Source organism: Protopterus annectens, chromosome 10.part0 (genome assembly GCF_019279795.1).
Source record: "Protopterus annectens isolate FY-2018-M chromosome 10.part0, PAN1.0, whole genome shotgun sequence".
Lineage (NCBI taxonomy): Eukaryota > Metazoa > Chordata > Ceratodontiformes > Protopteridae > Protopterus > Protopterus annectens.
Window position 1 is genome coordinate 1,388,830,689 of NC_056744.1, and position 24,372 is coordinate 1,388,855,060.

A 24,372-nucleotide genomic window follows, 5' to 3' on the forward strand; every position below is an offset into this window, starting at 1 on the left:
GATAGCTACACATTTCCCCCCTTCTACCTTGTAGATAATACCTCTGTCTAAACAGTAATGCCTTAATTATTTTCTTGATTTATTTTTATATAGTTCATTTTTTTATTAATACTCTCTTGCATTATTTTCTAAATTCTCTAATATGTGTCTATAATTCTCAAATACATTACTATACATTTCCCACATACTTCACCTTTTCTTCCTTCCTTATTTCTTCCTGGGATTGAAAAAAACTCCACATTTTTATACTTGTTTTAAATTCAATCCACCATTCAGATCAATTTTTATAGAAGTTTTTCATAGTTATATGATCTTTCCATAATTGCAATACTTTTCATTCTCCAATTTCATTCAAATATTTTCTCATTTATTCTTTTTCCCTATTTTATATACTCCCTTTCTTCCATTACTTCCATACATATCACTAAATGCTGAGAAACCAGTCATAATGGCATCACTCCCTGCTATTTCCAGGCCTTCTGATAATACAAAATACTCAATTTCAGATCCAAGTGACCCCCCCCCTTCTATAAGTCAAATGACTTCTGGTCAACACAATCAATTTACCACATTTTATCACATCCTTCATTTTTTTACATCTTTCCCTTTCCTTTTACATTTTCCACTTAAAATTACAATTAACATTTCCTGCAATTAAAATGTTCATATTAACAACTACATAATCTAATATTTGATGAAACAGATTTTCTCTCTTTGAAATTTATATATGCATATAATGCTATAATTCTACAAACGTTCTCTCCATCTCACATCTACAACAGTTAATCTTCACATTATTAGGAATGTAACATCTACTATTTTCACAATTTTTTACATAACAAAGCCACCCCAGAACAATGATTTCTTCCTAAGTTCCACATTATATTTCTACCCCACAATTTTTCTGTTTGCAATCTTACTTCACTTGTCAGAAATCCTACATCTTGTAATAAGATAACAACCACATCACAATTAGCACACCATTCCAGTATCCCTATCCTTCTTACAGTGTCAATCATACTATTCACATTTATTGACAGTACTCCAAAATGATTACTTTTCTTTTTTTTAAGTTTAGGGAAATATTTTTGACATTTAAGCATATGACTCACCATTGTATTAACCTTAACCAGCTTGGGTGGCTGGAACTATCCAGCTTGATCCAGTATAACCTCATGATAACTGCCCATAAAATACTTTATAATCCAGATAATACTCCTGCTCTTACAAATATTATTACCCTCTATCATAATCACTGACCACTGCGATCCTCTAACAAATTACTAGTTCAGACTATGAAAACTAACTCAGCTGGTGATTCCCTCTTTGCTAACTCTGTGAGCAGATCCTGGAACTCTCTCCCAACTGAAAATACTTTGCTCAACTCCCTGAGCCAATTCAAGACTAGACTTAAACAATATTTGATACTAAACTGGCTATGTCAATGTAACAAACCAGACTGACTCTCCATGACAATGACACTAAAATAGTTATTTTAGCTTACCCGTGGCACTATCCTGACCTTACCTTGTTTTACTCTAATGTGTTTTGGCATGTAACCATTGTAAATATTGTATATATAACTAATTGTATGACTTGATAACAGTATTCTTATTTACTTGTATTACTTAACAAAGACCTACTGTCTGATTCTCATTTACCCCAGAACTACTATTATTTGCCTAGGTATGTAACCTTTGTAAAACTGTATTATGTTCATTACTGTAGATGCTGTATTTTTTCTCTAATTTGGTGATCTTGGAGCTTTTCTCCTTGGGCCTCCACTGAAAATGGACATGTATCCAGTTGGACTATCCTGGTCAACAAATGTAAAATAAAATAAAATAAATAAAAAAAAAATAAACATAATTTACAGTCAGTGATTTATTTTCTTTTCCTTTATTTCATATTTATTTCTTTAAATTTTCTTTCTACACTTTTCCAATTTTATTTCTATCTTCCAAACTTTTTCAGAACTTACCTCTACCCCTTTTCTTTATTTTTTAACATTAATTCTGTATCTGAACCATTTTTAACATCTTATCATCTTCTGATTCTTCTAATGCACTATCCTCATAACTATCGTTATGTCCTTCATTTGCTTGCAAATGTAAATCTTTTCCTTTATCACAACCCATTCATAAATGCCCAGATTAATTACATATATATATATATATATATATATATATATATATATATATATATATATATATATATATATATACACACACACACACACACACACACACACACCCCATTTTTTCATTCCACCTCCCCAAAAAGCAAAAAAAAAAAAAAAAATCTTGGGTTGACCCCAATATCTTACCACATGTATACTTACCCCAACATTTATAAAACTTGGAATGTGCACAGTTTTATCATTTACCATTTTCAATATCACAATACATTCCCAAACTCCAGTAGTCCGTAATCCCCTATTGTTGTACAGTTTCACAATGTCAATAACATTTTTACATATTCCTTCCAAATGTTTTTTAATATTTTTTTCATGTCTGTTGAAAACTGAAATGCAACTTTCTTTTAGTCTTTCCGTTAAATGTTTTAATAACATGTTCCAGGGGCTATTACTTTTTTTCACATTTACAGAAAAAACTCTACCACTGTCTCAAAAATAAAATCACAAATAGTTTCTTTGTTTACTGGAATAAAAGCTCTTACCTCATGAGCTCCAATGCCCAGTGGAATTATAACATTGTCCCAAAAATAATGCCTATTTAATTTTTTTTTGTTTATTTTTTTGTTTTCCTTGTATTCAAATAACAGATTTTCCTTTCAAATTACGATATTTGCTACTATCTTCTTTCTTTTTTGGTCCATTCGCAACAGTCTCCACATATGACTATTTCTCCTTAATGTCCATCTACATTGTCCTCCCCCCCCCCCTAGTGTTGATGCTGTCTCCTCTTTTTGGATTTTTCTCAATTATTTTTCCCCATGAAGCTACTCCACCATTCTCTGGCTCACTTTGCACCAACATATCCATCTGTAAATCATCCCACAACCCTCCTGATTAGAAGACTGTTACACAATCATCTTCTTTTTCCAACTCTGATTCACTAAACAGTTTGTTTTGGAACAAACTCTCTGAATCCATCACAAGTCCACTAGATTACAACAAATCAGTACACAAAGCATCCTCTTCCTTATCTGCCATAACCTTACTCACACATCGTCCTCCCAGCTGTCAGTGCACTATGAATGGGATTTGCATATGTACTCACTAGCTGAATTTGCTATTAGTAGGGTTTTCTTATTGTAATCATTCATACATTTCATAATATTTACATATTCACATATTTACATATTATTTACATGAATAACATCAGTCAATACATCATCAATTTCTTTTCAAGTATTTCCCCCACCCTTTTACCCACAACCAAAACAATATTTTCTCCAATATTTTTGTAAATGTCCATTTTCCATTTATTTGATCTCATTAAGTTTCTTGTTCAATATTGCCCATGTTACATAAAATATAACTCTTGTCTATTTTATTTGCCTTTTCTTGAGACCTTGTTCCATGATAACTGCATTCTATCCTTTCCATATTTAACATTTCACACTTCAAATAATCTTTAACCAAATCATGCTTACATTCTTCTTTCCACAAGTTTTGAATTCTTTCACATTCTAAAAATACATGCTATGGACTTTCAAACTCTTTACACTTATTACATATTCTATCCTAAAAATACACCAAAAAAAATGAAACCGGACAGGTACAGCACGGGCACGGACTGTTTATTAAAGTAAGCGCTTTCGGCCAAGGAAATCCCTCAGCCTTCTTCAGACTATTCCTTGGCCGAAAGCGCTTACTTTAATAAACAGTCTGTGCCCATGCTGTACCTGTCCGGTTTCATTTTTTTTTGGTGTATTTTTAGTTTTAGCTTCATTTGTGTATTTTGACATATTCTATCCTGTTTATTTTGTATGCCATACTTGCTTTTACTAGTAATTTATCTACGGACAGTCTCCACAAAAAAAAAAAACATTACATTCTTTAATTCTTTTATAATTTGTGTATTTCATCATTAATGCTTTTTAGTTACTTACTTCTCTTTCCATGGATCAACAAAATAAAAAACTTTCAGAACATTAGCATACCATTCCTTTCTGTTCTTTTCTATTACATTCTTTTTTTTAGTTTTCATAACACACTTTTAATATGAAATTCTTTCATTTCTTCATTAACAACACTTTTACTTCTTTTTTTCATTTCCATTTCTTCCCAAAGTTCCTTGTATTTACCATATATTACTGATTTTTTTCTTTTCTCTTCTATACATTCTAAAAATACCTTTTTATATTTCTTCTTAAATTTTATCCACCAAATAGTCCAATTTTCATAGAAAGGGATATGTTGTTTTCATACTTCTATAAGCTATTTTCTATCTTCCATGTCTAATTCTTTTTCATTAATTCTTTGTATTCCTTTTCTTACTTTAATATATTTCTCATTTTCATGAATATTTATCCAAAGAGCCACATGATCAGAAAATCCAGTATATTTTATTCCTTTCTGAGTAACTTTTAGGAAGTAATCAATTTCTCCTGCAATTTCATTCCTTTTATAGGTTCATTGTTTATTGTCCCATATTAGCTGCCCACTCCTCATAATTTCTGTAACTATTTTAACATCACAGTCCTTCTTTTTATTCCTTAGGTTACAATTAAAATCACCTGCCATTATTATAACCATATTTACACAAACATAATTAAGTATACTTTAAAACATTATTTTCTCTCTTTGTCACATATGCATATAAGGCTACAATACACATGCTTTTTCCATCTAAAATCAACTACAGTTATTCTCCCTAGTTCTATTATTGTTATATCCAATATCTTTATAGTCTCTTTACCCAATATATTTTATTTTATTTATTTTATTTTACATTTGTTAACCGGGATAGTCCGACTGGATACATGTCCATTTACAGCGGGGGCCCGGGGAGAAAAGCTCCAAGCAAGACAATATGAGACATTTACAGAAATAACAAAACATAAGCATTTACAGCAAGGTGAGGTTAGTCATTACATGATATGTATACATATATCTGAACATGTTTTTTTACCTATATTCCAAATAACAGTACCAGTCCAAAGGCTGTTTGCACCCTTTCCTCTTCTGTTAACAATCTAATGTGTTCTAACACTAAAATTTGAGCATCTACAGCCTTACATCAATATACAATATTTATTATCCTCTTAATATTTTTCATAATGTTCACATTTAAAGCTAAAGTTTTCAGCTTTATAGAACAATTGTATAAAATACGTTTTTATCCCTTATATTTTTTAATTTCTCTTACCATTATATTTTTAATCTTTCTTTTTCTCTCCCTAACTCTCTCCTATTGAATTTTTGCTTGCTTTTTATTATATGCTACCCTGTCTCTTCTTCGTTTGTCTCATCTATTTCATTTTCTTTTTCTTTCTGTCTAATTTTAAAAGCAACTTCTACATTTTTCAGTTGTGATGTGTCTTCCTGTACAATATCCTCTTCTATCTCTTTTTCTTGTATAACTTCTTTTACAGTTTCTTTTTTATTTTCATTTTCTTGTGTCTTTATCCCACACTGTAACTATGAATGTCCTGCATTGCCATATTTTTTACACTTTAATTCACATTTCTTTGGATTATGACCTGTATGACCACACAAATATCCTTTTTTTATTATTCATTAATTAAATGCTCATTCTTTCCACAAAAATAGCAAGTTTTAGGTTGTCCTTTATACTTCACAAAACCTCTATTACCACGAACATTAATAATACTAGGTATATATATCACAATGTCATTTTCCATTTTTAAATTTGCTCCACATTCCCATCCCCAGTCCATAGTTCACTTTGATCATATATTGTAGTACTGTCCGTCATTTCTTTACATATTGTCAACAGACATTCTTTCAGTTATTTTGCTACAATTTCAGTTCTAAACTGAATCAAAACCCTTTTTGTGTTTTTCTAAAAAAAAGTTGTACAACATATTCTGACCATGGAAAGTGTGTTTTCTTTTTTCATAAACCCCCCCAAAAAAATTCCCATGGCCTGATCAGCTTCAAATATCAAGTCATAAAATGTTTCTTTGTTAATTAAAATGAAAGTTCTTACCTCTTCAACTTTAACATCCAGCGGTACTATAACATTGTCCCATACTTCTTATCTGTCCAAACCTTCTTTCTTTTTACTGCTCACCCGGACAACAAATTTCTTTGTTTCCTTTATTCCTATATCCTCTTTGGCCGCTTCTCCCACTGTTTCAGCATAAGTCTTTTTCTCTGGAACATTCTCTGGCACATTTTCTTTTTCTATTTTCTCAATAATTTCACTCAGGGATACTGCGGCTACACTTTCTGGCTCACTCTGGTTTATCTTCTCCTCCAAATAAACATTCTGCAACCCTCCCTACTGGAGGGTTGAAATACAGCATTTTCCTACTCTTTCTGTCGATTCAAACAAGTTTTTCTGGAAATTTTGCTCAGAATCCATTTCCACCTCAGCAGTCACGTCCATACCTCTCAACCTGGAAACATCAAAAATCTGGACAAGACCCATGAAAAATAGGAACAAATCTGTACGCTGATTAACATCTAATTTGCATACATAATTGCGTAACCCCACCCACTCCAATGGAATTGTGGGATTACTACTTTCAAACGCAAACTGAAGAACAGACAACCAAAATATGGCACCAGAGTCCCCCTGCAGCCATCCCAATATCCCATTACCTGGCTATTTCGTCCCATTTACCATAAACAGTTTAAACACTAATGTGTGCAGACCACTTTACTTCTACAATGATTATTTGGATTTTATTTTTACGTTTTACTGCACAACAATGCAGAAACACTAACAGATATCTGCTAAACAAAACAATACTGTCTCACAATGAAAATAGGCTTGGCATTAAAGCTTATCTGCCCTTGAAACAGCATTGAAACCCACACCACATCCAAAGAAAATGCATCTGGCCAGTGGTGGATAAAGATTACCTTTGGGCTGTTTTCAAATCATTGGCCCCTTGCACACAAAACAAGAAACATACATGTGTTATTTTCTTTGATACACCTTCCTGACTTTATTAAACTATATTCCTTGTACACTACAACACACTTGTTAGACAGAGCGCATTTTAAATTTATTGTTTGAACATTTTTCCAGTAGGCTGTATTGTAGGCAATGAAACAACACATGAATCAATAATGACAAAACTGCCCAATTCAGAACATTTCCATCATAAAAAAGTCTACTTCCACACCCACACTATAAATAGAATGACAGTAGTGTAAGCCATAGGCATCTTGCACAGTGTCTCGCACTTATTTATTTTCAATTTCATTTTTTGGGTGGCGGGGGACAAAAGGTCAAAAACCAGGGACACATTGCTTGTATAATTTTGTAAAGTTGCTAGAATAAAATGCTGTGTTACCACCCTACATTTCACTGGCAAATTTTGAACCCAGGACCCTATGCACTACAGTCAAAGCAACATACCACTATGCTAAATCAGCAGCTTCCTTCATTTCTCACTTCTCACCACAGGTCTCAACTCTTAGCACAAAAAACCTGGGGGATACAAGTTCAGTTCTCACAATGGCTCTCAACTCTTAGCACAAAAAACCTAGGCAAAGCTGGCAAGTGGTGGTGGCTAGGGACTTTAGGCTCTTTTTACCCTGCACTCAAGGTACATTGCAACCAGATCCTGCATCTAGTTACAATGAATGGAAATGGAGGCCTCAACATAAGAAAATATTCCCCAGCAGTAATGTACATATTGCACTTTATACATATAACATCACTTCTTCTTACAGAAAGGTAATATACAATTGTACAAAAGTGACTGTATTGGTTAAAGTACATACTAATGAGTCAGGCTGTTTGCAGTATATGGTAACAATGAAATAATAATATGTTGCAATTCTTCCAAAGTCACAGTACATATTATAGTTTTGTTTTAACACAACTTGTAAAGTGACTGCAAATAATTATCTGTTACAACAATCTTTCTAATGGATCTTACTGTCACAATTACTAAATTAAATAGGTACCTTCCCAGTATACTTTAAATAAAGACAGGAATATCTTTGTTACTGCACCAAAGTTATCATAATGGAGCTTAATCAGCATCTCTCAAAATATTAGTATTATAAACTGTTTGGTTCTGTACTGGCAAATTAAGAGCTGTCCCTTTAATGCATTCAACTTTTAAAACTTATGGGTGTTTATCAAAAAGAATGACATTAACATCTTGTAATAAGGTAGAGACACTTTTTACATGTTGACACAGACAATATTTTCATTTGTGTCTCATTTCTGTCCTTCATGATACTGGCCTGACACCCCATTACCAAAATCTTCCAGCTATTTCTTTAGACATCCAGAATCTCAGCATGCCTGTGCTTTTCAACAAGGGGGGGGGACTTTTTCTTATGATCTACCCATTTTCAGCCTCCCTGTGGACTAATGGTGTACCTGGGGCAGACATGTAATGGAGCTTTGACCCTCCATACCACTGGAGCAGCACTAATAGAAATTGTTAAGAAACACTAGTCCTGCTGTATGTAAGCAAACTTATACTAAACAAAATAGTTTGTCCACTAGTATGAAGATCAACTGTGGCTATTTATATTCAATAAAGTTTTGCTTATAAAACCAGACTGAGTAACTTCAGCTAGTTTATGCTGCTTTGTTTGCTCTGCTACTGTTAAAAATTGTCACTGACAGTCATATTCATTCCATGTCAGATTTCTGCATCTTTGCATCTAGGTGAATGCATTGCCCATCTCAACTTTCAGCCATTTACTATCACTCTGACTTGAAGAAGCTGCGGCTAGAAGGTAGAGGTCACTAACACCATCTATGACTGCAGAAACAAAAGGGGTGATACATAGGGCGGGAGGTATAATAATGCAACATGAGTGCTTTACTATCACCAGAAGTAAAGGAGTTAAAATATACTAAAGAATACAATGTACAACATTAGGCACAGCAACATCTAGATACTGCAGTTTCACCAGTGCAGTCAACATGCTCTAATTTCATGGATACATGCCTCTATGCTGCTTTTTAAGTAGCAGTCAGAGGAAGATAACCACTAATAATATCAATGACAGAAAATTAAAGGAATTAACAGGGCATCTGGAGCTACTGAAATATTTCTGCATTCCGTGAAAAAGTAAAATACAAATCCTCACTAAATACGATAATATGTGTTTTAACAGGAAGCTCCTGGTGTACTTCATAACTCTGAGTCAACAGTAAAGCTATGCAATTTGAGACATGGAAATAGAGTTCAGTAAAAGCATAACGGTTTAGACCTTGTTTGTACAGGCTTCATAAAGAGGAAAGAATCTAAAAGAGTATTGTTTGCACAATGGTTACTATGTAGACCACTATTCAAAGGAAGACATACGCTCCTCTCTTTCACACACACACACACACACACACACACACACACACACACACACGCGCACCCTTCTCCGTTTCAGTTACCTTAAAAGACGTTCTGCATTCTCCGTTTCAGTTACTCTGCATTCTGAATGAAAAAAGCTGTTAGTTTGTTTAGCTCTGTTCCCGGCTCGCATTCTGTTCCGGGGCTTACATAAAGCTTCCCACTCGCATTTTACACTGAAGCTCTGCTCCTGGCTGAAAGTGTAACGCTCAAAGCACTTGCATATTAGAGCTGCATTTGCAGCTAGCCGGAAGAGCTTCCTTCAGCTCAATTCCAACTGGCTGGATGGCCTGATGGCACTGATGTCATCGCGGATGTGATGACGTCAACGCCAACAGCGTGAAAATTTTAAAAATTCAAAAACAAAAGGGAAAAAATTCGGAAATGAAGGAGTGCCACTTGGGAATCGTGACACCCCATCATTTGGACCCCAAAACTCGGTAAAAACTGAGTAATCCGGTATGGTTGGGAGGTATTGTCACTTCCATTTCCTTCTTGACATTGTCTCCATTCAAAAACAACATTTTCTCATCTCCCAAATCGTTTGTGAAGATTTCTGGTAGCGATTCTACCATTTCTCCTTCATTTTCGATACATTTCACCACCATTTCACTTTGGCTTCCAACCTCCATGTTTGCTCCCTGTTTCTCCAAGCTGCCTCTGCTCCTGGACCAGAAACAGGAAGTCAGTTGTGTCACACACAAACTCTTCCCCCTACTAGCAAAAGTAGGGGTTTTTATTCATATAGACATTACATATTATTTACATATTTACATTTACATCTATTTACAAATCTCCATATATTATAAACTTCAATTTAAGAATTCTTTCCCCCCTCTTTTATCCACAACCAAAACATTATTTTCTCCAAAATCTTTGTCAAAGTCCATTTTTCATTGTATTTAATTTCATTTACTCTCTCGGTCCATATAGTCCATGAAACATAAATTATTCTATCCATTTTCTTAACTTCTTCCTGTTTTTATGCACCATCTGCTGCTGCTGTGTCTTTCAGCTTTTCCCGGTTAGGGGTCGCCACAGTGGAACTCCGGTCCGCTAATGATTGGTAGTTGATTTTTACATGCCGAGTTACCAGCCCTGACGCACAACCTTCAATGAAGGTACGCCCATTCGTGCATGTCTTCATGCAGAAGATGCTCTAGCCAAGAATCGAACCGGACAGCATCTTACTGTGAGGTGACAATGCTTCCGCAGCACCACCACCGCGGGTTTGTTTTTGTGCACCATAATAACCAAATTCTATTATGTCCATATTTATTTGCTCAAATTTTTAACAAACTTTTCACCCTATTATGTTTACATATTTCTTTCCACAAATTAGTAATGCTTTCACATTCCAAAAACACATGCTAAGTAGAGTCAAACTCTCCACATTTATTATATATTCTATTTTTTTTGTATGGCATATTTGTCTTATCCGGCAATTTTTTAATAGACAATCTCCATAAAAAATCATTACATTCTTTAATCTTTTTATAGTTATTATATTATTTTTCTTACCTATTTCTAAATCTTTCCATGGATCAATACAATAAAATGCTTTCATAATACTTAATATGATTCCTTTCTATTTTTCTCACACATATATATATTTTTTTATTTTCCATAACGCAATTTTGTTTTGGTACTCTTTCCTTTCTTCATTCACAACACTTTTACTTCATTTTTTAACTTCCATTCCTTCCCACAATTCTTTTTATTTATAATATAGTATCATTTCTATCAAGTTTTTATTTTCCTTCATAATTCCTTTTAATACCCTATATAAAATTATAGATGCTACATGTACTATTGGGCTTATTAAACCTAAACCTTCTTGTACTTCTTTCATATACAGAATCCCCTCTTTTGACTGGATTCAGTCAACAGCCCCATATAAAAGAAAATATAATCATCATTAATTCATTTTTTATACTTAATAGGAATCATACAGATGTTAAAAACATAAGCAATTTTCCTATTACTATGGTGTTCAACGTGTGCTTTTTTTCCTACATGAAAATGTATATGATTTCCAAAAATTAGTCATATCCTTTACTTCTTTGAGTACATTATCCCATTGTTGTTGTCTGTATTCATTCCTTCCAAATGTTATTCCTAATATATCTATATATTTTTATTAAACTCAACACCTCCTATCATACCTTCAAAACCAAATCCTTTACTTTTCTCATTATTTATACTTAAACAATTTTTTTTTAATTTATACTTAATTTTTCATTTACTTTTCCCATCCATACTTTATTTTTAACAATTACAATATTATCCACATAATTATACATTATTGGCAATTGTACTTCCTTCATCATTTTGTATCCACAACTACTTGACATTTTATTAATTTCCTTCAATATTACATTCATAACTAATGAGAAAATTACACTATTAGCTGGGCAGCCCTGCTTTATTCCACATTCTATTTTTATTTCTTCTCTATTCCAACCATTTACATTTAGTTTCACATAGTTCCTTTCATAAACAGATTTTATTATATGCAATATTTTTTGCTTACATTAAGCTTTACTTATAACTCCTATCATAACCTTTGCTTCTACATTTTTATTTATATCATCAATTATTTTACTTAGCCACAATAACTCCTGACTTCCTTTTCCTTTTCTTCCAAATACGTGTTGGTCTTATATTCTATCCATTTTTTTCTGTAACCTTTTTGTTATTATTGTCATAAAAATTTTATAATCTGTATTATTCCATGTTATAGGTCTCCATTTTTATCTCCTCTAGTTCCCTTTTTAAATATACATTTTATAAAGCCTGTACATATATCTTTCTCTTTAATTCCAGTTTCTAACCATTCATTCATAGCTTCTATAAAGATAATTTTTTGCACTCTTTCATTTTTTTATACATACCATATTCAAATCTGTCCAATCCTGTTGCAAAACTGATGTTAATATATTTTAGAATTTCATTCAATTTTTTCATGGTTATTTTTTGTTCTAATACTCATTATCTTCCTTATTTAGTTTTTCACCTTTATAGATGTATTCAATGTTTTCTTCCCTTTTACCAAATAAATCCAACACGTATTCTTTAATTATTTCATATATTCTTTCTTGCTGTCTTATTTGCTTATCTTCCTTATATTTTAATTCTCTTATTATTTTTTCTTCTTTTATTATTTTACTCAGATATGGTGCCACTTCTTTCTTTCCTCGTAAACAATATTTTTGCTTATACAACAACTTGTTAATTTTAATTTGATTAATTTTATATATTTCTTTCTTTTTTATAAAAATAACTTTTCTTCTCTAATAAGTCTCTAAATGTTTCTTGACTTAATATCTTATATCTCTCTTTCTTTTCTTCCTTATGTTGTTGTTGTTGTCTTTCAGCTTTTTCCCGGTTAGAGGTCGCCACAGTGGAACTCTGGTCCGCTAATGATTGGCAGTAGATTTTCACTAACGCCGAGGTGCCAGCTCGACATTCAACCTTCAACAAAGGCACACCCATTTACGCATGTCTTTCAAATGCCCACCCAACCATGGGGAGGACATGCAAATTCCACACAGAAGGCACTCCCCGCACTCCAGCCGAGAATCAAACGGCAGAACCTCTTGCTGTGAGTCAACAATGCTACCGCTGCACCACCGCAGAAGTTCTTTTCTCCTTATACATTTTAAAAATACTTTTTAATATTTCTCTTTAAAATTAAGCCACCAAACAGTCCCATTCTCATAAAACTCCCTCATAGTCATATGATTTTTCCATAACTCCACAAGTTTTTTCTCTTCTAATTTTAATTAATTTTCATTAATTCTCTTTATTCCTTTTCCTATTCTTATATATTCTTCATTTTCCCGTACCTTAATACTGCCACATGATCTGAAAATCCAGCATACCTAATTCCTTTTTTTAATAACTTTTAAAATATCAGATATTAAAAAATAATCAATTTCTGTCTTAATTTCATTCCTTTTATAGGTCCAGTAGTTATTCTCCCATACACTTAACTTTCCACTTCTCATAATTTCTTTAGCAATTTTAACATAACTGCTCTTATTTTTCCTTAAATTACAATTAAAATCACCCACCACTATAATGTCCATATTTACACATATTCAAGAATAGTTTTAATTTCTTTAGCCATTTTAACATCATAATTGTTCTTATTTTTCCTTAAATTACAATTAAAATCACCCAACACTATAATGTCCATATTTACACAAACATATTCAAGAATACTTTTAAACATCATTTCTCTCTCTTTTTTGTTACATATGCATATAAAGCTGTAATTCTATACACATATTTTTCTATCTCACATCTATTACCATAGTTCTTCCTAGTTCCACTATGGTTACATCTAATATTTTAATGCTTTCTTGGCATAATATACATATGCTTGAGCATGTTTCTTTCCCCATGTTCCAAACTACCATACCATTCCAAAGTTTTGTAGTTTATGTTCTTTTGTTAATAATCTTATATCATCTAAAACAATAATATGTGCAGCTACTGCAGCACACCATTGTAATTTACCTATTCTCCTTTTAAGATTCTTCATACTGCTCACATTTAAAGCTAACATTTTCAGCTTTTAAGAACAGTTAGTATAATAAAATGTTTATCCCTTTCCTTTATTTTCTCTAAAAATTTTGTTTTTGAATTTTCTTTTCCTTTAACTCTTTTCCCTATTGAATTCTTTTTATTTCTTACTGTTCACGAATCAGCTTCTTCCTCACTTGTCTCTTCTGTTTCTTTTTCCTTGTTACTTTCTTTAACTTCATGTATAATCTCTTTATCAGTCACATATTTTTATACATTTTCTTGTATAACACATTCTACTATCTTTTTATCCTGTATAACTTCATTTTCATTTTCTTGCACATTCATTTCACATTCTAGCAATGAATGACCAGTATTGCCACTTTTTTTGCACTTTAAATCACATTTTTTGCATTATGCCCTGTTTTACCACATAAATAACATCTTTTTTATCACATTCATTGATTAAATGATTATTTTTTTCCACAAAAATAACAAGTTTTTGGTTGACCCCTGTATTTCACAAAACTCCTATTACCATGAGCATCAATAATACTAGGTACATGCATAACATTATCATTTTCCATTTTCAGTATTACTCCACATTCCCATCCCACAGTCCATAGTCCTCTTTTATCATATATTTTTATAGTCTCCATTACTTCTTTACATACAGTTAAATGTTATTTAAGTTCTTTTGCTTCACCTTCATTTCTAAACTGGATCATTATTCTTTTTCTGTTTGTCTGTAAAATGCTTGCACCAGATATTCTGACCATGGATAAATCTTTTTCTTTTGTTCATATGAACCCAAATAATTTCCATGGCCTGCCCAGTCTCAAATATCAAGTTACAAAAAGTCTCTTTATTAATAAAAATGAATGTTCTTACCTCTTTTGCTTTGACACCCAGAGGTGTATGACAGAGTCCCAAATCTTATACCTGTCCAACCTTTCTACTTTTGTACAGCTCACACATACTGTATACTTCTTTTTTGTTTCTTTTCTTTCTTCTTTGTTCCTTCTCCCACAGTTTGTGCATAAGTTTTTGTCTCAAACTTTTTCTGGCACAGTCTCTTCTTCTCCCTTTTCTTCTTCTATTTTCTCCATGATGGCACTCCATGAAATTGCTGCTCCACTTTCTGGTTCACTTTTGTTTACCATTTCTTCCAAATAATCATGCCGCAACCATCCCATTTGGAGGGTTGTAATTATGCATTTCTCAGAGGTAACTGTCTCTCCATCAAACAATCTCCACTAAAAGTTTTCCTCTGAATCCATCTCTGTTGCAGCTACAATCTCCTTTTCTTCCAATATTATTGTTTTTTCTGCACCCACAGCATCAAAAAAAAACTTCTGGTAGTGATTCTACTATTTCAATTACATTTTCATCAACCTTCGCTTCATTTTCAGCCAAAGTTTAATCAGCCATATTTTCTCCCTGTTCTTCCTGGCTGTCTCCACTCCTGGAGAGGAAACAGGAAGTCAGGATGTGTAACACACAAAGCCTTCCCCCGACTATCAAGAGTAGGGCAAGTTCCCCAATGCCCTGGTCAAATTCCCATAGTAGTATAAAATACCACCTCTGGGCTTCCCTGAAAAATTATTACTAGCTTAGTGGAACTAACCTGGTTAGCAAAGGATAAATGAATGAATGAATTAATACATAAATAAGAAAATCACTTTAAACCCTGCAATATTTGACTAATTTCAAAATGCAATTTATTTTCTACTAACTCACTATCTGTCAGAAGGGAAAATTATTACTGCAAGAAAAAAACTTTAAACATAAAAAACAAATAAAGTCACACATATAAAAAAGAATAACTAAAATACAAATTATAAGTACCAAGAACCAGGACATAGAAGATTAAACCAAAATGCTTCCCAGTTTTGGATCCCTTTACCAATTATTCTTGGTCTTTTGTGACTTGCCGTGCTACGTTTTGTTACAGCATTACTGTAACATTTGAGCTGCAATTATCAGTTATAAAGTACAGTTGTGTACACCTACCATAAATGTAGATGTTCGAGTGTCTTCACTGTTGCAGTCATGACTGTGGGGTTCTCCCCTGCCGACAGGCAGCCCTCGGTCGGCCAGAATCCCAAAGTCTGGGTCCGGCGTCGGCTGTTCAACCATGCTCCCTGACGTCAGAGCGCCAGGAGTATAAAGCCGACAGCCGACGCCATCTTCTTCAGTTTTTCTTGCCCCCGATGTCAGGAGTCCCAAAATGAAAAAGGTCCCATAACCTTTGCAAATACACCTCAGAAGAATGGTGAAAAAAGGAAATACACAAAAGTAAAAATAAGAGGGGACAGGAGGGAGGGAAACCCAGACTGCAACAGTGAAGACACTCGAACATCTAGATTTATGGTAGGTGTACACAACTGTACTATGTTCATCATGTTTCACTGTTGCAGTCATGACTGTAGGGTAGAATCCCAAAGCTGAAAGAAAGGGAGGTGGTCATAAAGAAGAAGGAGCGGCTAAAAGGCCCTGCAATACTGCAGAGGCAAAGCCTGCCCTAGACATAGAGTAGAGAGGTAGATTGTAGTGCTTAGAAAAAGTATGCACTGAACTCCAAGTTGCAGCTTCCAAAATGTCTTTGGTAGGAACTCCCCTGAGGAAGGCCGCAGAAGTGGCAGCAGCTCTGGTGGAATGAGTCCATATACTCCCTGGGATTTGCTTTCCATGGTGTGAATAACAAAATCTGATTCCATGAGCAATCCATTTAGAAATGGTCTGTTTTGAAATGGCTTTACCTTGGGAACTTCAAGCATAAGAAACAAACAATTGTTCTGATTTTCTGATGTCTTTGGTTCTGTTCAGGTAAAAATGTAGTTGTCTGTGTACATCCAAGGAATGTAAGATCCTTTCCCCTTTATTTTGAGGAGTGAGGAAAAAGGTTGGCAAGTGGATAGTTTGATTTAAAGCCACTTTGGAAACCACCTTAGGCATGAAGGTAGGATTAGACCTCAAAGATACCCTGTCTTGATGAAAAATAATATAAGGTTCCACAGCCATAAGGGTTTGTAACTCTGAAACTCTCCTGGCAGAGGTTAGTGCTAACAGGATAGCTGTCTTCCAAGATAAAAACTTGATGTCAGAAGAGGAAGCAGGCTCAAATGGAGGCAAGGTTAGTTTTTCCAAAACATAGTTGAGATCCCAAGCAGGAATGGGAGGAGATCTAGGAGGTCTCAAGTTCTTAGCTCCTCTGAGAAACTGCCTCATGAGCTGGTGGGAAAAGATGGGAGGGTCTGTATTATAATGAGCAGAAATAGCAGAGGCATGTATCTTAATGGAAGAGAAAGAGAGACCCTTATGTAAGAGATCTGTCAGGTAAAGTAAAATTAAAGTAATGTTAGGAAGAAGAGGATCAGAATCCTGAGCCTGCATCCAGGAACAAAATCTTTTCCATTTTCCTGCATAAGATTTTCTAGTGCTAGGACATCTGGCTTCTAAAATGACATCCATAACCTGCTTGGGTAGAAAAGAAGAAATCAAAGGTCCTGGATTAACCAGGCCGCCATGCTGAGAGTTCTGACATGAGAGTGTAGAACCTGACCCTGATGTTGGGACAAAAGGTTCGGAGACTGAGGTAAAACCCAAGGGGGCTCCAGGCATAGGTTTTTTAGAGTTGGATACCAAAACTGCTGAGGCCAATTTGGAGCCAGCAAGATTATCATCTTGGGCTTGTCCTGTTTTATCTTCAACAAAACCCGTGGAAGAAAAGGAAGAGGCGGAAAGGCATATCCCGAGAGGTTCCTCCAACTGAATGACAGGGCATCCACTTTCCAAGCTTCTATGTGGAAAGGCCTGGTGCAAAAATTCTGTAGTTATTGAATGAGATGGGATGCAAAGAGGTCTATGTGAGGACATCCCCAGACTGCTGTTATCATCCTGCATATTTTGGTGTCCAGCATCCACTCGTGTGGCTCCGAAAAGTTTCTGCTCAGACTGTCTGCCAGGAAGTTTTGTTTCCCTGGTAGAAACTGAGCTTGAAGATCCAGATTGCAAGCTAGAGCTGTGTTCCATAGATCCATGGCTAGTCTGCAAAGGGGGAAGGAATGAGATCCCCCTTGCTTGTTTATGTACCACATAACTGTGGTGTTGTCCGTCCGTATTAGTAGTTGTCCTGGTTGTAAGAGATTCCTGAAGGCCAATAGAGTTTTCTGAATGGCTAACATTTCCTTTAAGTTGATATGCAGGTGCTTCTGATCCTTTGTCCAAAGGCCCTGCAGACAACTGCCCTGAAAATGGGCTCCCCAAGCATAATCCAAGGCGTCCGTGGTTAGAATCTGAGTGGCAGGAGGCAGACGGAGGGTTTCCCTTTGTTTAGAGCACATGCCCTGGACCGCCAAAGAAATTCCCTTTGAAGGCAAGGAAGGACGGAGATCAGTATGTCTAAACTGTGGTAATGCTGAGACCATACACTTTTTAGGTACCACTGAATTTTCCTTATGTGTAGTCTTGCATATGGTACGAGAAGGATGCAGGAGGCCATGTAACCCAAAGCCTGCAGGAATTTCCTTGCAGATAGTTGAGTTAAAGTTGCCAAGGTTCTGAAAGTTGAAGCCAGCTGTAATTGTTTTTCGGATGTCAGAAATGCCATCTGGGTTGTGGTGTTTAGAAGTGCACCCAGAAAAGTTATCTGTTGTGATGGTGTCAAATTTGACTTTTTTATGTTTACAGAGAATCCCAGGAACTTGAGGAGGTTCTGTACAAATTCTAGATGCTGGAGTAAGACATCCTTGCTGTCTGCCTGAATTAGACAATCGTCCAGATAAGGGTAAATTTGAATTCCCTTGAGTCTGCAGTAAGCTACTACTGGAGCCAGGCATTTTGGTGAAGACCCTGGGTGCAGTAGACAATCCAAAGGGCAGCACAGAGAATTGAAAGTGCCTCGATCCGGCCTTGAACCTGAGGTATCTTCTGCGATCCTGCCTGATGGGAATGTGTAAATATGCCTCCTTTAAATCCAGAGTTACCATCCATGCATCTTTGGACAGCATTGGAAGTAGCTGCTGTAGAGTAAGCATCTTGAATTTTGGAATCTCTAGAAAGGTGTTCAAGACAGACAGATCCAGAATGGGTCTCCATGAGTTTTGCTTCCTTGGGAATAGAAAGAGCCTTGAGTAAAAACCTTTTCCCATCTCTGAAAGTGGAACCAGTTCTATGGCATTCATAGTCAAAAGAGCTTCCACTTGGTTTAAGGCCTCCGTCCATTGATGTTTTGGAAGGTCTGGCCATCCGCTTGGCCATGGCAAGGAATGAAAATGGAATTTGTAACCTCTTAAAACCACATCCAAAACTCACTTGTCCTGGGTTATTTGAGTCCAATTTTGATAAAAAAGAGAGAGTTTTCCTCCGAGGGGGGCTTCCAGGCAAGAAGTTCCTGTAGCCCAACAGAGGGAGTCATTGAGTTTGTTTCCTTTGAGTTTGTGACCTGTCCTCTCCTCCCCTAGGGGTGGAAGCAGTCCACTGTCTTGGTCTATAAGAAGCTTGTGTTTGAGGCCTTCCTTTGGAGCGTCTATATCTACCCCTCTGAGGCCTGTCTGAAGTGGGAAAGGACCAATTTTTTGAAGGACAATTCCTGCTAAATCTAGGTGGCTGTACTTGTAAGAAATCTTTAACTGTTTGCATGGATTTCGCCTTATCCTCCATCTTTTTAATCACCTCTTCAGCTTTAGATCCAAACAAAACATTATGCTGAACAGGAGCATCCAATAATTTAGCCTTTACTTGTTCAGGCAAATTTTGTTCCTTTAGCCATGCATGCCTTCTAATGACTGTGCCAGAGGCCGCAGCCCTACAAGAGCCTCCAAGGCATCAAATCCACAGTGTAAACCATGCTTCCCAACTTGTTCAGTGGCATGCAATAAGTCATGTAATTCCTTATCATCTGCTCAGGCAGAAATGGAAGTAAGCTTTTATTTTAAAACAGACAAGAAAAATTGCTGGTATTTTAGCATATGAAACTGACAGTGTAAAGCCCTAATGGACAAAGTAGCAGAAGTGTACACCTTTTTGCCCCATCGTTCTAAGGATCGAGAATCCTTTTCAGTAGGAATGGGATTTTTGGCAGAAGCGGCCTTAACTCCCTTAGGACCCTGAGAAATGGTTTCAGGGTCAGCAGAAGGGTTCTTGTATAAAAACTGATGGGAATCAGGAACCCTGTAATATCTATCAGGCTTAACAGGAGCAGGAGGAAAGGAGTCAGGGGTTAAGTTAGCCTCTGAAAAGGCATCATCCACAATATCCAAAATAGGAGGAATAGCCAGGGGTCTATGTTGGGGAAGAAGAAGAAAATCCCTCAGTCTTTTCTTAGATTCCGAATACTCCTGTCCTTCCCAGTGGAAATGTTCCCTCATTTCATGCAAAGCTTCCCCAAAAGAGAAATCCTCAGGGGGAGAAGCTGAAGGAATGGAATCTTCAGCATCAGAATCCTCATAAGGAGGGAAAGAATATTCCTGATCAGAAGAAGAAACTGAGGAAACAGAAGCCTGATCAGAGGAATCATAATAAACATCCTGCCTTGGCCTTTTATCTGGAGGGGGATCTGAGCCCCTAATCATACTAAGTAAATCCTCTGCCATCATGAGTAACTGTTTCTGTGACTTGGGAGCCGGTTCAGAGACGGCCTGTGTTGTAGTCTTTGATTTAGAAGGAGTCTTTGCCTTTGTCTTTGGCTTTGCCTTTATTAGAAGCTGAATAGGCCTGAAAACCCCTTTGGAAGCCGGTACCTGCACAGCGGCTCCAGACCCATCCAAAGGAGCATTGTCCGAAGGCCCTGCAACAGAAATATTTAAAAGCCTGGTTGGCTCCTCATGAGAGTCCGTTTCGGCCATCGGTTCTGAAATGGCCGACAACAGGGGCTGCAAAAGCACCTCACTGACGACGGCCGAACCTGAAGCTGGCTCCGCTTGTGCGCTATCAACAGATTTGGACCTCGGAGGCCTGTCTTTATCCTTGCGACGTTTGTGAACTCCGGTAGCCGGAACCGTATCCGACGACATTTTGTAGTTAAAGCGCCTACCGAAGTAATGAAAAGCAAAATCGTACCTTCGCTTAATTGTACGTTGATTGAATCTAGCACAAAACCGACAACTAGCTACGTCGTGGTCAGGGCCTAAGCAAGGAATACAGTAAGAATGAAAATCCTTATGAGGTATTTGCTTCCCACATGAAATACAATTATTAACTTTTTCTGACATCGGAGTGGAGCAAGAAAAATGTTTCCCCAACGGGGTACTTAGCTTTGAGTGGAGAAGAAAATCTTCGGACTGAAGTATATCAGAAAAAATCGTCAGGAGTCAGCCGACCGGCACTTGCGAACTGCTATCACCGCACAGCAAGAAAGACTGGAGAAAATGGCGTCGGCTGACAGCTTTATACTCCTGGCGCTCTGACATCAGGGAGCATGGTTGAACAGCCGACGCCGGACCCAGACTTTGGGATTCTGGCCGACCGAGGGCTGCCTGCCGGCAGGGGAGAACCCTACAGTCATGACTGCAACAGTGAAACACGATGAACATCAGTAGTCTAATACACATGCTCTACACAGCAACAATATTAAACAACAAAACAATATTCCAGGGGCATGAGAATTACAATACTGTTATGCAGAAATATGTTAGTGGGTAAAACTAATTAAACAATACCTTTGGTCCATCTTTTCCTTGAGGGCCTTCTTCACCTACTGGTCCTGGCTCTCCCTAGTATGCAGAAGAAAAAAAAATAATTCTAAAAATTTTACTTTTAATATTATAATTCAAACATGATGGGCACATGTTACAGTAAGTGGTAAAATAAAAATAAATATAATAACAAAAACACAATGATAGTAAACAATACATTTCCAATAAGAGTTTTTGTCTGGCTTTTGTTATTATTATTACTTTATTACTTTTATCATTATGGTAACTAAAACATTTACTTTCATCTGATTAACTGCTTATCTATCTTTACTTTTCATTTATTTGCAGAAACTGAAATTCACTTTCAAGAAGATACGCAAGCTTTGTTTTATACACCATCAGAATTGTATTAGAATCTCTTATGTACTGAACAGATATTGTGTTGGTAATGGTTAGCTCAGCTTCGGTTTTAGGATTAATGCAGAGATAAATTCTGAAAAAGAATAACACATTACATCTCTCCAAGTGTTGAGTTACCCACCCCATAAACAGAAAATAACAGGAATGTAGTGCACTCACATATGGTGGTGCAAAACTACCTTTGAGCATCTCCATCCTTGTATATATTTCTCATCTTTGTTTCATTCATCATTAACTGCCCTAAAATTCTGTATCTAGGTGTTTCTAACTCCTTAGTATCTCACTGCTGAGTATTTTATCTTCTGGGGCCCACAAACTTTAATGTATCTATTCCAGATGCTGCTCCAGCACACCATAAGCCTTTAACCGCATCAGCATTGATGGCACTATATGCCCCCCCCCCCTTTGGCATAAAGAAGGGTCAGAAAATTACTGAGACCATCATCAATGGTATTTCAAGCATTCAGGTGCTTTTCTATCTGCTACCTAACAGTTCTTTCCTGATGTTCAACATGCAATGGTGACTGATGTTTTTTTGGCCCACATACTCAGTTATCCGTACTCTAGCTCTGTATAATCCTACACTTGCTTCTTGGTATGTGGGTCAAATGCTGTACCACTAAAGTAAAAAACACCACTACACATGCTTGGTTAAATGGTGGTTCCCCTACCTTTACTCTCTTAACAACTTCTGCCCAGCTAAGCTCTACAACAACGATCTTGTTTCTAGTGCAGTTTTGAATAGTTTGTGTGACTTCACAGTATACACACATCAGTTCATTCCCTCTTTCTAATCTAAATCTAGGATTGCAGCAAACTGCTCCTAGCAGATTCAAGCATCTCATAGACAGCATGTTTCTCTTGTACTCCAGGTCTTTATTCTTTCTGACAACCTTCCATACCTCTCCCTTAGTTTACCCAGCTGTCAAGCAATATGACCTAAACACCATCTTTCACTCTCCTCTCTTTTTCTGATGTGCTCACTGTGGCTTGTTTATCTTCTTTTGCCTTTCTCTGTCCTATCTATCTTCACTTTGCCCTCTGGTCTCAGTCAATTCTTTCTCTTATGCACTATGTCACTCCTTTCCCAGACTTGAGCAGCTGATCCAGCAAGTAAACCTTGTAGCAACATATTGTCATATCACAACTTCACATTCATTTACCCATGTTTCTATGATGCCTTCTAAGCCCCAAGAGTGGCTGCAATATCTGCAGTTCCCCCACTATCTTCTACCTAAACTTCTCTCATTGCAAAGTATAATTCTTTACTTCTTTCCTGTTCATTTCCTTTCACCCCTATTATCTTTCCTAATTTCAGGTTCATGTTCTTCCACCTTTTCTTGCCGGACATCTTACAAACATATATTTATGGCCTGGATATCAGTTATGATGTGTACTCCAGAATGATGATGTTGTGTCTGGCATATATTTGTGTGTGTGTGTGTGTGTGTGTGTGTGTGTGTGTGTGTGTGTGTGTGTGTGTGTGTGTGTGTGTGTGTGTGTGTGTGTGTGTGTGTGTGTGTGTGTGTGTGTGTGTGTGTGTGTGTGTGTGTGTGTGTGTGTCTGTGTGTGAAGGGAGTATATTTCCATTTCCCACTGCTCGATATTCCTGATCCCTTATCCATTCCTACAGCCAAATCTTTGCATTCCATCCTTATTTGGTTGGCTGTCAGCAAGGGTAATACCACTGAGAATACCACTTTGAACCACAACCCAATATGTATGTCAGCTTCCTCTCTACTCATTTCTGCCTCAATTAGAAGTCCCAACAAACACTTCATTTGCATCTACATGCACTGTGACAGTCAGGGTGCCCAATACTGCTTGTGACCACTGCAGTTACCTCCTAACACACCTTCCCTAACCTTAGCTCTGGCACTATCCTTATAACCACAGTACTTTGACATTCCTTCCCAATTAAAGGTCTTTAGCAATTGACTACCTAATCACCAGTACACATCCATACACTTCCAGTGTAGTTATTCTGTCCCCTGTACCTTCTAAATTGCTACTACTGGCCCACTTCTCTATTCACCCTTTCTGCCTAGCATTTTCGCCCACTGTTCTACCAAGTCTCTTTCCCCTCCCTTCTGCACTGGCATGTTGCTATGTCCAAAACTTCTGTCTGCTTCCCACTTCCCTGGGTGTCTCCATGTCATTTTTCTAATATGACCTTTATTAATTCTTCTCTCTTTTCCTCTTACTATCCACTTCTTCCTTCTCATCAGTCATTCTACTCATGCTGGCCTCAATTTTTTCAGACATTAATTTTGACCAGTGTGCTACTTTTCTTCTTTTAGACCTG

At 36.3% G+C, this 24,372-nt stretch overlaps 1 protein-coding gene across 1 annotated transcript in view; it reads right to left on the reverse strand.

Annotated features, from left to right (window-relative positions):
* The window catches only part of COL24A1 (collagen type XXIV alpha 1 chain), a 3,617,818-nt gene that overhangs the window by 774,221 nt on the left and 2,819,225 nt on the right, over positions 1-24,372 (reverse strand). The window contains exon 36 of the mRNA XM_044086026.1: positions 21,672-21,725. Within this exon, the coding sequence (XP_043941961.1) occupies positions 21,672-21,725 (54 nt within the window). The remainder of the gene's footprint in view (positions 1-21,671; positions 21,726-24,372) is intronic.